The sequence below is a fragment of the Pyxicephalus adspersus genome, chromosome 10 (assembly GCF_032062135.1).
Source record: "Pyxicephalus adspersus chromosome 10, UCB_Pads_2.0, whole genome shotgun sequence".
Taxonomy (NCBI): Eukaryota; Metazoa; Chordata; class Amphibia; order Anura; family Pyxicephalidae; genus Pyxicephalus; species Pyxicephalus adspersus.
Genome location: NC_092867.1, coordinates 5,110,506 through 5,126,782, shown reverse-complemented (window position 1 = coordinate 5,126,782; position 16,277 = coordinate 5,110,506). Strand labels below are relative to the sequence as shown.

The 16,277-nt window shown below is 43.2% G+C and overlaps 1 protein-coding gene across 23 annotated transcripts in view; it reads left to right on the top strand.

Annotated features, from left to right (window-relative positions):
* ABLIM1 (actin binding LIM protein 1) overlaps positions 1–16,277 on the top strand; it is a 150,075-nt gene that overhangs the window by 91,712 nt on the left and 42,086 nt on the right. For all 23 annotated transcript variants that reach the window (XM_072424570.1, XM_072424567.1, XM_072424566.1 and 20 more), the window contains one exon: positions 16,014–16,101. In XM_072424570.1, coding sequence (XP_072280671.1) covers positions 16,014–16,101 — 88 coding nt within the window. The remainder of the gene's footprint in view (positions 1–16,013; positions 16,102–16,277) is intronic.

Sequence of the window (16,277 nt, the reverse complement as noted above, 5' to 3'; positions counted from 1 at the left end):
GCTAAAACTCTAAGAAATAAATTGAAATCAGCATAAAATAAACAGACACAGAGAGCAGTTGACAGCACCAAAAATCAGATGATCTGCTGTTGTCACCATCAGGAAATCCGTCCTGAGAATGGCTATGCAGCTCTGGATTGCATGTAGACAGTAAGTGACAACACTGAGATGTAACAGAGAATGACAAACATGGATTTATATTTAAAATGAAAGTTACTTATGATGTAAAGTCATTTCTTTTTGATGTAAAGTGATCTCTCATTTTGCAGAGTTTCAAAGTGCACGGCCAGCATTTGTAAATCAGTGGTGCCCAGGGATAGATGGTTTGGCAAGGGTGCAGTTTTTGCAGTTGAGAACCACCGGTTTCAATGAGTGCCCAGGCCAAAGATGCATTAGATATCTTCATTGGTTAAATCGGGGTAATGGGACTTTTAGGCCCATATACATATATGAGTTGTTGGAGTGCAAAGTTTGGAAACACTCAAGACTTTGGAAGGGTGTTGGTTCATCACAGGGTCAGTTGCCCTCAAGCCCTCAATCTCAACCACTAGGCATTCACCAAACCCCATATTGGCAGCCTTATGAGGAACAACTGTTATTTTGGTAATTTGGACACATTCAGTCTATCTGCTATGGCCCGATTTCACCATTTTTGTAATTTAGAGCACCACAACACAAGCACATTTTACTGCAACACAAAAATGGGGGGCAGCCTAATCCAACCCACTGAATACATAATACTGATTTATATCATTGAAACTTTTATCAGCCTGGTGGGTACTTTGCGTCATGCTAATGGCATGGCGTCATATGTATTGAATGACTATTCTTGAGTCATTGGTAACATGGCACTGTTGGATTTGGAATCCTCCGCCGGTGTCTGCACCTGGGAATTTAGGATTGACATCCATTGTTACTTTGTAGAGGACAAGTTGGCTTTAAACATGTTGGTCATTTTGTTTTATTTCCATAAGGAAGTATATATTTAATATTATTACAATAATTGTTATTATTTGAAGCATATTGGGTGGCTCTATAGTCCCATGGCTGGAGAAAGTTACACATCAGGAATGTTATAGAGCGTCTTATATACAATTTGGATAAATCTGGATACAATTCATAGCTAAATTACAGGGGAGGAAATGTTGTATTAAATTCCTGATGATTATAGATGGGGTAAGGAATATGGACAGACTTAGGAATTCCCTTCAATAAATTCCCAGGTTGATATTACATTTCTATATCTGTATTTAGGGCACGGAAATTAAACAATTATGTGTGATGGAGAATGGCTGCTCCTGGCAGTTGGAACTAAGGATGTCCCTATCATCATCCGGAAATGATACATTGTAAATGGAGAGAGAAATATATGGTTGGATGAATTCTACAACTAACTAATGATATATAGACACTTGGGGGGTCCCAGAATAATGGCACAGTGGCACATAGAGGGTCCAGCACATTGACATATTGACACTTGGGGATCTAGAACAATGACATGCTGGCTCTTTCCCTGGTACATTGGCACCTTGGGAGTTTGAAACAATGACACACTGAGCCATGGAATTCCTAATACAACGACACCCTGAAAATTAGGTATTCCGAACAATCACACTTGGGGGCCAAGGTACAATGGCACAGTGGCACATGGGGGTCAAGCACACTGACACACTGATACTTGGGATGCCACAGCAATGACAGGCTGACACTTTCTCTGGTACATTGGCATCCTGGCAATGAAACAATGACACACTAACACATAGAATTCCCAATACAATGACACCCTAAAAAATTGGGAAACCACAACACACTGACTCTTGGGGGCCAAGATACAGCGCCACAGTGGCACATGGGGGTCAAGCACACTGACACACTGATACTTGGGATGCCACAGCAATGACAGGCTGACACTTTCTCTGGTACATTGGCATCCTGGCAATGAAACAATGACACACTAACACATAGAATTCCCAATACAATGACACCCTAAAAAATTGGGAAACCACAACACACTGACTCTTGGGGGCCAAGATACAGCGCCACAGTGGCACATGGGGGTCTAGCACACTCACGCACTGACACTGGGGATGCCACAGAAATGACACGCTGACCCTCTCCCTGGTACATTGGCATCTAGGCATTTGGGGGTCTGAAACAATAATACACTGACACATAAAATTCTCAATACAATGACACCTTGAAAATTAGGGATACAGAACAACAACACATTGACTTCTGGGGGCCACGGTACAACGGCACATGGGGGTCTAGCACACATTGCCACTTGGGGATTCCACAGCAATGACATTGGCGTTTGCAGGCTCCTGGGAACACTAACATGCTGATCTTTGGGGTCCCAATACAATGACATGCCCCAGTCCCAGCACAATAATGCCCCTATATGACCCCTATATGTTTGCACAGTAACCTAATATTTTTGCTACCCTCAATGACCATTGCAGGATTGGCACAGAATGAATCCTGATTGGTCAGTGTATGAGAATTTGTCCCATTTGCTGACATTCAGACTCTGCAGTTCGGTGAATCTGAGGAACATTGTGCAGAAAATGTCACAGACATGTCATGCATTGTCATGAGACAATTGCAGATTCTGGTGAATTCTTTTTTTCCTGAACACAGAACTTACAGCAGCGCTTATATATCAGTGTGTACACTACATCCTGCAGTTTCCAGGGAAACAGAGGTCAGGGGCCCTCCTTCGGGGCCCCTTGTAGAACAGGCCAGAAATAGTTGAAAATGGTCCATTTCCTGCCAGTGAGACAATTCCCAGCCGGTGCTGAGCAATGAATGTTGTATAAAGGGCAAAGTGCTGGAACCGGGCTGTCCAACACCAGTCCTCGAGGGCCACTAATAGGCCAGGCGATTTACACAAACTGCAACTTAGCAAATGTACTTCTTACACATAGAGAAATATAAAATGTGTGCAGATCCCAGGCCATGAGGACCAGAACCTGAGAACATTTATATAGCTCTGACATATACTACAGTGCTGTACAGAGAACACTGAGCCAGTCCCATCAGTCTCTGTACAGAGGAGCTGACACTCTAATGTCCCCCCACAGTCACAACTCCCACTCCCTGAGCCACTCCCCCCAGTCTGTACAGATGAGCTGACAATCTAATGCCCCCCTCACACACACACTATTATTATATTATGACTGGGTCATTATTTATTAGTGTAATCTCTGAATAATGGTAATTTTCTGTGATCTGTAATTTGTTGGGAGTGATTTGCTTGGATTATCTCCTTACATGCGGTGATGTCATCGGTCGCTGGTGACAGTTGCAATGTCCTATAATAACCTGTAATGAATGTTATATAATATATATTAGAGAGGCTCGGAGTGACAGCACACAATGTAACTAATGAATGATAGAACAGGTTGTCCCTTTCTCAGGAATCAGGCCGCACACATATGCCGTCCAGGTGTAAAATACGAGAGAGTTTGCTTTGTCTGTATTATAAATGTTTTTTGCTGCTCCCTGTAAAATCATTAAAACCCAGATCAGCAGAATTCATACCAGGTGCATCAAAGCAAAAGGTTTGCAAAGTATTTTATTTCATTCCCTTTCTCTAAAAAAAATATGCGCGTAAAAAAGCTTGTCCTCTACCAGCGGATGCCTTGCTCTCTGTGTGGAAGCAGTGGTCTCTCTTCCGAACCACCCTCAGACCCATAATGTAGAAATAAGCAAATCATACACCATCAGCAGTTTACATCTTTGACTTAGTAGGAGGCACAGGATCTATGCAGAGAGACCACTGCTTCCATAAGGTAACTGCAACACTCAGACCCAGGTCATGCTTTCTCCTACCTGCAACAGGATGATGGCCTCAGCCTAGCCAATATTATTGATTTGAGGCTAAAGATTATTATTGTTGCTGCATATTGTGACATCCCAGGAATTTATTCATGCAGACTTGTAAAGTTACTGACAGGTCCACTTGAAGCTGTCATGCTTAGTAACCTGCCTGGGGCACTCCAGTCTATATCTGCCTCTTGGAGGGGTCAGATGTAGCAACCCATACCATTCCTCTCCTTTTACCTGTATCCACCCCCCCTTCTCCGGCCCGGCCCAGGCTGTGCTGGAACGTGTCTGAGGTTGCAGAACATTCTCCTCCCTCTGGTTTTGCTGGCTTGTGTTTTTATCACACAGCTGCAGTTGTGTGTTTTTCCCCCTCTCGGCTCATTATGTAATGGCAGCAATATGAGGTGACAAAGCTGGAGAGTTCTCATTTGTGGCAGCGTTTTATAGAGCACCAAAAAAAAAGGAGCCAGCGGTCGGCCAAGACGGAGGGCAGTGGGGCAGCCGGACACCCAGGGGATCAGCGGAGAGGTAACTGGGGGAACCTGGGGATGGGGTGAGTGATAAAGATTTCTAAGGGGGTCTGTGTGAGATGTTCTGTAAACTTTGCCTGAACTTCACACCGAGGAATGCACTGCTGCGGGGCGAGGAAATTTGTGAGAATTTTTATAGATTTTTTACATTTATTTTAAATTCAAAACTTTGGATCTGGTTTGTCCTCCTTTGTACGATCCGTGATCTGAAGAATTGTGTGATTTAGGGGTTGGGTGGGGGGTTAGACATTTAGAAGTTGGTTACCATCTGGAGTCCCCAAATTTTTGCAGCGTTCCAGTTTAGAACACCTGGCACTGATTAATGCGTCACTTTTTTAAATGATCCTTCTGGGCACTTGTTCTCTGCAGATCTCGGATACACAAAAGTTGCAACAGCAAATCGACACACAAATTGGGCCAATCGGTAGGCTGTATGTTCATGCAGTGTATCCAGGACATACTACTAAATGGACCCTTAACATGCAATTATATGACCGCACGTTCACTTTCACGCATCATGTGCAAAAAAACTTACACAGAAATTATGCTTCATTGCAGCGTGCAGTGTATTGAAGGGGCACCACAACAAGGCAGAGCATGTTACCACAATGCACAGGTTTATAAGGGCCCTCAGTGCATGAGATAATTAATTGGTAATTATTATTAATATTTTTACTAAACAGGATTTAAAAAGCGCCAGCATAATACGCAGCGCTGTACATTAAATAGAGGTTGCAAATGACAGACAGATACAGACAGTGACACAGGAGGAGAAGAGGACCCTGCCCCGAAGAGCTAACAATCTAAGAGGTGGGGGAAGAATCACACAATAGGAGGGGAGATATGGAATGGAGGGAAGTAGTGAGGGTTTAGGAGACAGAAGAAGATGCGTAGGCAAGTTTGAAAAGATGGGTTTTAAGCGCAACATTGCATTGGCATCTGTTCATGACATTGTCCTGTGTGGTGCCTGTTAGAATGACTGGCAATGCTTTGATCTGCAGTGAAAAAGTATCAACATATGTATAGAAACAGCAAATCAACACACAAATTGGGCCAATTGGTGAGCTGCACTTGCAAGCCATGTATCTAATCTGTAGAGAATTCTGATTTGCTGAGTATTTGTTTCGGTAATTAATTCTCCTTCTGCTATTATAATAATCAAAAAGTTTTAAATTGTTGCAACTTTTCCTGCTTTCTTAAGAACCCCCTCCTATGTCTCAGTGGTTAGCACGCTATATAATATATATTATTGTAGCTCCATTGGAATACATGATACATTTATTCTGCGGTACCTGTTGAAAATGCTCTTGCTGAGATTCGCACCTAGGATGTATCAAGATTTGTAACAAAATATAAAATCTCATGCCATATTGGAAATACCTGAATGAGGTTCCTCATGTGTTGTATTGGTAGCTGAATTGCTCCTTTGCATTCATTTTTCTGTGCTGATAAGTGTTGCAGGCTCATTTAAATTGGTGTGGTGCAATAACACATGTGCATTAGTGCATGTAATCTCACCTGTTAACATGAAATTGTTAAAGCAATCCATGCAAAGTAAAAGGGCTGCCAGTGCACCCTAACGTGCAAAAAATACCGGTAAACACAAGACTTGTGCATTATGGTGCACTAAAACTCAGGTGCATTGGAGTAAAACTGAATTGTTGTGTGCATTACTACAGAACATCTAGATCTAAATGGCCCCTTAACATGCATTTATACAGCAGCACAATTATTTTCATGCATAATGTGCAACCAAAGTACACAGAAATGTCTTTTTATTGCAGCGTGCAATGTATTGAAGTGGCACCAAAGTGCATAGGTTTAAAGGGGCCCTCAGTGCATGAGATAATGCAACTGAACAACTATTGGCAATACAGGGTAATGCTGCATTCTCATCTGTGATCTTATCCTGTGGGGGTATCTGTAGGAATGATTCTGCAATTAAAATGTATAGAAATCTCTGAATTGCCTTCCAAATACAAATGTTAATGTTGAAGAATGCAAAGCATTCCAGCTCTGTGCATCCACTCCCCCCCCTCCACCATTCAGTTAATTGGGGCCTTGGGCAATAGGCCAGTATGCTTTCGGACAAAACGCCAGCCCCGCATTTTATTGCTTGTACTACAACACACAGTGATGCATGCCCTGCCATGTGTTGTGGTGTCATACATAAGCACCGATATAGCATACGGCCACCCACCTGCACGGCAACGTGCTGCATGCTATAAGCATGTTAACTTTCTGCGCCTTTAGGTGCATTACCAGCACATTCAATACAAATAAAATACATTATCACAGCACATCCTAATGCATGGTAAGCATGGCAATAATGCAACCTATAGGACCATGCCTATAAAGAAGTGGCACAATGTTTATAGAATGCCATTTCATTGTTCATTTTTTAATAAATGATTGCTACTAATTCTAGTGGTAAAATATTTAAAACTGTGATCAGATGGTGGCGATCAATGCTTTGATCATTATATTGCATTTATCCTAAATTGGCAATAAGCTCCAGTTCTTTGTAATTAATCACCGATTTTAGAATTGACTTGATCATTGCATTGTATTGATCAATGAAATGGCTTAACAAGCGGCAATCGCATCAATAGTGGTGATCAGGGCGTGTAAAACAAACACCACCAATCTCCACTGTGATCTATGGCGTTCATCACTCTAAAAGTAAAGACCTCTACCTAATGATAAAGTGGCGCTCATGCTGATCACTATTTTATAAGATGCTCCATTATACAAGCCTACAACAGAACCACCCAGTGACCACATTGCATCCAGCAATGTATGCGTGTCACTCTAGGTGCGGAATCGGCTGATATTCATAGACTTGTGTTGGTTCTGTGGAATCTTTGCATAGTATCAATGTATTGGGCATACAACCTAAAATATCCCAATAACTGTTAATAACACATTCATTCCTCCCCTATGGCACATTGTCTTGGCATCACCTTTAATTTTGCCCCCTCATTTACCCCTCAAATTCAGAACATATTTAGGTCCTGTAACATTCACCTGGGCAACATCTTCAAGATCCACCCCTACCTGTCCCCAGAGACACCAAACTTCTTGTACATGCTCTCATCATCTCTCATCTGGACTACTTTAACCTCCTCCTCTCTGGTATTCCACTAACCCGACTCTCTCCTCCACAATTGATTATAAACGCTGCAGCCAGACTCATCCATTCCCACCTACCTACCCCATACAGAGCCTGCCCACCTACCTACCCCATACACAGCCTTTCCACTCTTCTGCTGCCTCTCTTTCTAGTTATTTTCCATTTCACCTGAGAATCAAATTCAAGCTTCTGTGCTTTGCCTCCAAATACCTCCACAATTCTTGTCCCACTTACCTTTCTGCCCTGATAGATAAATACCCCTCTAAGCGCTCTCTTCGCTCCTCCAATGACCTACTAATGACTTCCTCACTCATAACCTCATCACACGCACGGCTCCAAGACTTTTCTAGAGCTGCCCCGACTCTCTGGAATGGTCTTCCTCGTCCTATTCGGCTTGCTCCTACTTTCTGCTCATTTAAAAGATCACTAAAAACCCAACGCTTCCCCCTCACCTACCCGTCTTCTGTCTCCTAAACCCTCACTACTTCCCACCATTCCATATCCCCCTTCTATTGTGTGATACTTCCCCCAACTCCTTGATTGTAAGCTCTTCGGAACAGGGTCCTCTCCTCCTCCTGTGTCACTCTCTGTATCCGTCTGTCATATGCAAACCCTATTTAATGTACAGCGCTGTGTGATATGTTGGCGCTATAGAAATCCAGCTTAATAATAATAAATGCCAGTAAAACTGATGATTCATTTTAGCAATTGTTAATAAATTTGATGATCATATCAGCTGATCTTATGATTGTTGCAAACTGCACTTTGTTACTTTTATGAAAATCCAACGCCCGTTTAGAAAATGTCTTTGTAGAGTAATTGGACCTTAAAGGATCTATTCATAAATGTTTTTGCAAGATGCACACAGCTTTTATTGGTGATTCACACATTTGCTAATAAATCTAATTAAAGCTTAGTTGTGTGAATCTCTTGTGAAAACATTAACCCCATGAGTGATCTGTATTTAATATAATATATTAAAGTGGCATAGAAAATGATGAAACAAACATCACTGATCTCAGTTGTGACCTTTTTTCATTTTCAAAGTGGTGAACCACCTTATAAATGATCCACACCTTATAAATATAGAGATCAGTGAAAGTGGCGATCTTCTAAAATTGGTGATCCCTTTATCTGTGTCAGGGGAAATCCACTCTTGAACGGCATCTCCGAGCACTTATGGCATTTTCCCGCGCTGCGCACGTTATTTAGAAAGCTAATCTTTTTGCGTGTGTGTTTTCCAGTTTCTTTTCATTAGTAATTGGTTTGTGGTGACAGACACGACACATCTTGCTGGTTCTCAGTCTGGCGTGACGTTTCCACAAAAGCGCTGCACAATTCTGCTTTATGGATTCTGTGTATGGCCGGCCAGTTATTAAAGGGCAAGACCACCCAAAGCTGAGATAAGTGGAGCCTGCTGTAAAAATTCCTGACTCCACAATTCTGTCTATATAGAGGAATCAGGACCTCCTTCCTCCTGCTGGTGACCCCTCTAGTGATGGTGACCCCACAATTCTATCTATATAGAGGTGTCCCCATCCTGTGTGTTCCTGTTTCTGTTATTAAATTCTCTATAGTCATTTTTCATAGCTCAGGCACCCACTTGGTTAAATGAGGAGCAATTAGTGCCCAGTGACACGGATTTTCCAGCATGCACAGAACTCTCTGTCTGATAGAGAGCACCAGAGCAGAAGACGGCAATTGGCACATCCATGTTAACCCCCCCAGTGCCCTATGGTGGCACGACTGCGGAAAGTTACCCTGGACCACTTGCATCAGATGTTGGAGGGGTCCCATGCTGTCGGATTGGGTGCTATCATAGTGCATACAATGGCACAATGTCTTTGTTGTCACAGGTGAGCATATTGCTGCACCACGCTCTTCTTAGACACAATTACACCACCTGACCCTCCGACATCTGCTGCGTTCCCTGGAGAGTCCGCCAACAGCCGTCCAATCCCCGGGGCATGTTTGTGTACAGAGCAGCAAGAACTGCGCAAATACAAATTTATAAAACAGATTGCTTCTAACAAGTCACACATCTGTCCTGTCCTCATCCTCCATGGGGTATTATATCTGCCCTCCAGCCTCCCCTTCATTAAATCTGCCATCCCCATCATCCCCCTTACTAAATCTGCCCTCCTTCCCCTTGAATACATCTGCCCACCAGCCTCCTTTATAATAAATCTGCCCTCTGGCCTCCATTTCATTAAATCTACCCACCAGCTTCCCATGATTAAATCTACCCACAGCCTACCCTTTATTAAATCTGACCTCTAGCCTCCTCTTAGTTAAATCTGCCCTCTGGCCTCTCCTCCATTATATCTGTCCCCCCAGGCTTCATTCCTTTAAATCGGCCCTCCAACCTTCCCTTCAGTCTTGCACAGTTGTGCCATTGCCTCTCTTGGACTGAATTAACTTACTTTGATTACACTGCATGCTTCTCACAATGTACATTAGAAGCTGCAGCAAATCAAATAGAGCCCGCCTCTTTGTCCAGCATCATCTAGCCCCTCCCTCCTCAAATCTGTTCCTTCCGCCTGTTGTCCCCCAGCTATCAAGGATGCATAACTGGCACCAGAACCAGGTATTGGTAGAGCCATTTTCCCATTATGGAGTTCAGGTGGATATAATAATCCAGTGGCTGCATCTGCCCAGCCACCTCCACCTATATTTGTGGGTGTGCTGGTCCCACGTCCCTCCATTATTTATCCTCAGCTGCAGGTGAATCTGACAGATCTGGGCTGTGTCTGGGTGAATCTGCCAGGATTTCTCTGGTGACATTCAGGCCGACCCCTCCCAGTCTGTGTCATCCTTGTTATCCGTGTGTCATACGTGTCGGTGTGTCTGATCTTGCCGTGTTATTAATACAAAGCGGATGAAACGTCTTCTTCCTTCTCCACCTTTTCTACATTTTCTTCCATATTTTCCAGCTGCGCAATGAAAGCTCATTAGGTGGAGTTTGAGATTAAACCTCCACCCCGCATTGTACAATTGTCTTTGCATTTTTGTTTTGCACCACACAAAAGATTTTCACGTTATTAGAAATGAAGAACCCCGATGCAAAAATCTCCATCTTTCCCAGAAGTCTCTCAGTCTTTGCAGAAGGTGGAGCATGCGGGTCTACAGAAACATTCAGAGTAGGGGCAACTTAAAAATGACAATTGCAGGGATCTGAGCAAAGGACGTTGGTTGTGTAGTCTGAGTGTGGCTGTCCCTTTAAATCCCACTTACAGGGGCTGTAGTCACAGATCATTATGAGTGCTCGGTGGGGTCACGGCAGTTGGGTGAAGCGCAGTAATAAAGTCTGGATGGATTTGGGGTCTAATTAGCAGAAAGAGTAAGAGATTTCCCCCATTCTCTTTGATTCTGATTTATGTGACAGTCACTTCCCATGTCTCTCTGCTCACATTCATTGTACAAGCTCCATTCACTGTGACTGAGTGAAAGGCGCCGTGTGTGAATGTAAAACCCTTATAAACTTTTCTGCATCATTGCCGAACTTCAGGGTTCCCGGAATCAAATCTCCTTCTGTCTGTGGCCCTATGTACTCCACTATGTCCTCGAAATATTACAGCATAAAGGAGACTCCCATTTTCTGGCTCTGCGGGTATTTTTTTCATTGCCGCCTCCCATGCCTGAAACCCAATTACCTGTAACAGCAAACTGTATTATTGTAACTACAGACAATTTTTAGGAAATTAATTGTAATTCCGAGATTTCATGGTTCTCACCAGAACAGGAAGTTAAACAAACCTTTAAAATTGAGAATCATATAAATTTTTAATTTATAAAATCTCAGCGTATCATTAATATTTCTGCAGCTCGCAGCCGGTGACACGGGCAGTGCAGTCATAACAGTCTGTGTGTCACATCGTATTATTTCTTGCTGTTCATGCAGCCGGTGGTCCCCGCGCAGGGCTTTGTGTCATGTGACTCTTCGCTTTATTTTTCTGGGCCGCCTTCTGCCATTGCTGAGGAGTCAGAGCCTCGGGACAGACAAAGAATAGATGTGAGTCCAACCAGCACAGCGTGAAGGTTATAACCCCCCCATCAAGATTTACCTGTGACCCCCATCACCAGGATACCCCTTTATTACTGTTCCCGGGGCACCACTCATAACATGAAAAGTGAATAAATCAGAGAATTGTACATTTTGTCCAATCTGCAGACATTCATGGGTTCACTTTGTCTCTTCTATGATTTGTTTGTATTAAATAAAATTATTTTACATGTACAGATGAATGATATTTGGCTGGGGTGGCAGACCTGAAATTGGTGTCCACATCAGTCAAATGACCCCGGAGGAAACCTGCAAATAATTAACATATACAGCTCACAAATCTTATATTGGTGGTCAATGGGAAGAATGTACCCTTTTATTGGTGGTCAGTGGGAGGAATGTCCCCTTATATTGATGGTCAGTGGGAGAAATGTCCCCGTATATTGGTGGGAGGAATGTCCCCTTATATTAGTGGTTAGTGGGAGGAATGTCTCCTTTTATTGGTGGGAGGAATGTTTCCTTTTATTGGTGGTCATTGGGAGGACTGTCCCCTTATACTGGTGGGAGGAATGTCCCCTTTATTGGTGGGAGGAGTGACCCCTTATATTGGTTTTTAGTGGGAGGAATGTCCCCTTATATTGGTGGTCAGTGGGAGGAATGTCCCCTTATATTGGTGGGAGGAATGTCCCCTTATATTGGTGGTTAGTGGGAGGAATGTCTCCTTATATTGGTGGGAGGAATATTTCCTTTTATTGGTGGTCATTGGGAGGAGTGTCCCCTTATACTGGTGGGAGGAATGTCCCCTTATATTGGTTGGAGGAGTGTCCCCTTATATTGGTTGGAGGAGTGTCTCCTTATATTGGTTTTTAGTGGGAGGAATGTCCCCTTATACTGGTGGGAGGAATGTCCCCTTATATTGGTTTTTAGTGGGAAGAATGTTTCCTTTTATTAATTCCTAATTAATTCCTTTTTATATTGGTGGTCAATGGGAAAAATGTCCCTTATATTGGTGGTCAGTGGGAGGAATGTCCCCTATATTGGTGGTCAGTGGGAAGAATGTCCCTTATATTGGTGATCAGTAGGAGGAATGTCCCTTATATTGGTGGTCAGAATGTCCTGTTATATTGGTGGTCAATGTGAAGAAGGTCTCCTTACATCAATGTCAATGGGAAGAATGTCCCCCACATTATTGGTCAGTGGGAAAATGTTCCCAGACGTTGATTATCAGTGGAAAGAATGTTCCCCATATTGATGGTAATGGAAAGAATATCCCCAACATTGGTGATCAATAGGAAGAATGTCCCTTACATTGGTGGTCAGTGTGAAGAATGCTCCTTATAGACAGCTGAAAAAGCTCATTGGTGGAATGATACATACTTTTCCAAGTGGTGTTGGCCCTGTAACTATGCCAATCTAAGTTCAATCTGGCCCTGGTAAATGAACCCCTGGCCCTACCTGGAAGACCCCCAGTAGGGAATGGTCGGTGTGTATAGCGATTATAGACGGAAATGTTTTGTATTCTCTAATGAACGTCTTCCTGTGCTGTAAATTGCCCTGTGGTCGGTCTGCAGGTTCCATCTCGGGGCTCCGGATAGTTCCTGTGGTTTACAAGGTGAAAATGATCTTCGGGGCTCATTAGATGCCAATAATTGAAGGGGGGTAGAGGTAATTTCCTGCCTTTTCACCATTTCTTGCTCACAGTTTCAGCTATTAAGAAGTGGAATTCTGTGATAAAATGAGCCCAATGCACCCCTGGAGTTCAATGCTCCTAAACCGAGAAGCATGCTATGATATCATATTAGATTCAGAACTCCTGACTTTTCAGCCTTATTTTGGATCAGTGACTGAGAAATTATTGAACCCCGAGTTCAGCAATCGCAGTTTTGGCTGTCACAATAGTTAGTGTGACTTTTTAATACACAAATTCTGGGTGGTGATCTATAATGATCTGTTCTATAGATGGCTCTCTGTGTGCTGTAATGGTTCTGAAAAGGAGGAACAGAGAGAAGAATTGGTGGGTGGTGATGAGTGGAGAAAAGTCACCCATAGGTACCCCTCATACCAGGCACCTATAGCACAGTAATGTCAGCAGTGGTGGTTTGGTGACCGGTCACTAAGGGCCTGAGTTGCCTGTCGTGGTGTCTGGTCTCCAGCACTGATCCTTTACCAATCTCTGCATTGCATTCAGCTTTAATTCTTGCCTAGCAATTAATCCTTCTACGACTTTTGACCCTGTTGTAGGCGATCACTGCATGCTGGGACTTGTAGTTCCCCAACCAGCTCCTGAAGTCTGCATGCTGTCTGGATGTAATTACCTCTCAGCCAGAGGCCCATTTTGTGGTCCATCTAATCAGTGGTAATAAGTTGGTGGAGCTGGGTCAGCTCCAACTTTTGTGGAGCCTTCAGTGTAATAATTAGCCAAAGCCGGTGATTGTAAAAAGTTCAGATTTGCAGAATTTGCTTCTAATTACTTGACAGACGCAGAGATTTGTAATGCAGAATGATGAAAGGAACAGATCCGGTCCTCAGGGGACAACTCTGGTAGGGAGGTGGGCAATGCAGGGGTGACCCCAGAAATGGATGGGGGTCAGAGTGGCTCTGTGTTGGTGAAATACACTGCGCTAATATTCCAAGTGTGAGAAATAAAACTATTGGGGACACCCCTGGCATTTTCCTTCAGATTTATGAATATTCATGTTTGTGCACTCTGGCATGCTGAGACAAGGAATTGCTGATATTTAAATTATCATGTTTATCTGCCCTCTCTGGGGTCGTGTTCCTGCGCAGACACGGGTGGGGTTGGATGAAAATTGTTCTGGATGTGATTCGAGATCCTCTGGGAATTGGCACAATGAGCCTCCTCAGGTCTTGGAATGAAAAGTTGTGTGTGTTGTGGTAATTACTTACACATTGTGCAGTGAAGTGTAGTGAGTGAAGTGTAGTGAGGCTGCAATAGGACAAAGCAATGAAAAACCAAAAATACCCCAAGTTATGGAAACATATCACTCACCATATCACAACTTGCTGCAGTAAAATATCTGAAGATTTTCATTTTCTTGTTGATCATCAACCTTTAGGATTGTTATTGCCAGCACTGCAGTGCCAGGTAATGTAGTAGAAACTTGCAGTGGGGTCATGTGATCACCCAGTGCTAGTGTAGTAAAGTCGAACAATGGGATGTCATGTGATCACCCAGTGCCAATGTATTGAAAGCTGACAATGTGGTTTCATGTGATCATCTAGAGCCAACTTAGTGAAATCTGACAGTCATGTGATCATCCAGAATCAATGAAGGATGATAGTATTATATCACATGATCATCCAGAGCCAATGTAGTGAAAGCTGACAAGTCATGTGGTTATAAGCAATACAGTAACAATGTAATATCATGTGATCACCAGGAGCCAGTGTAATGAAAGCTGACTGTAATGTTATGTGATCAGCTATAGCTTATGTAGTGATGGTGTGATGTCATGTGATCCCCACCAATTTCCGGAAATTAAGGGACTCGGCAAGCAACTCAACTCAACATAGAAAGCTAAAATCCCAAAGGAAAAAATAAACCAATCAATGTTATTTACGGAAGATATATTACTCCTTAGTAATATATCCAGCACATTCCAATGCAGTGCAGAGTTCTCCCATAAAGTGTCCCTGTCATTCCTCACCAGTAATCTGCCGTATTTGATGTGAATGAATCCAATGTGAATGTTGTGTTTCCTGGGCAGACAACCCCACTGACCTTTTCATGGGTTCATTCCTCACACTGATGGAAGGTGCGGTCTGCAATAACAAATTTATATTTCAGAATCACCCTCCGCCCTCCTACCGATTAGATCCTGAACATGAAACATGCCAGGTCCCCCATTTTTTTTACTAAACACGCCTCATTCACATCTGTTTTCACTATATTATACATCAGAGGGCTCATTCACACTTTAGAGTTCCACTGTGGTGTGATAATGCACTGTGACGTGCTGCTGTGATTATGATGAATGGGCCACCTATGCACCACAATGGAAAATATTAATAACCTTTTAACACACCACAATGGACAGAATTGTGTAAGTTCTACCATACACAGAACTACTACAACTCCTCCTGCCCATGTGTACATGTGTCCTTCTCAGGGGGCTTCAGGAAAACCGACAATGGAGCTTAACTTCTGGGGTCTGAAGGCTCAAAGTGTGTCTAAAGCTAAAACCATTTTGTAACTTTGGCTGGAAGTAGGTGAAGTGCCCCTGTCAGGTTTTTATTGCTTTCATCAGAACAATAATAGAGGGAATATCTTACACAGGGGTCATCTGGTGACAGCTTTGGAGAGAACATACTGAGGTTCTAACGCTCTATCTTTTTTTCTATCCCTTTAATCTGTCCAGGATCATTCAAATACCGAATTGTGACTACTAAATTCATGTTGTAATACACTAAAATGATACATTCCTGCATGCTCTCCTCGTGTTGTGGTCGGGGTCTTGCTATGACATGTGCTGAGCCATCTCTCTATTTGTATCCGCAGGCTGGGGACAAACACTATCATCCGAGCTGTGCACGATGCAGCAGATGTCACCAGATGTTCACCGAAGGAGAGGAAATGTACCTGCAAGGTGAGGCTTTATCTGCGTACTGGTCCCTATCTCTCTTATCTGCCTCCTAAAGGGATGTTGGCTGCCCGTCCAGCTCACACACACAAGTCAGATCTAGTCCATGCATTACTGTTATTATTAGAAGGAGCCTCCAGATTATGCCTGCTCCCTCATGTTATTACCAGTGCCAGTACAAC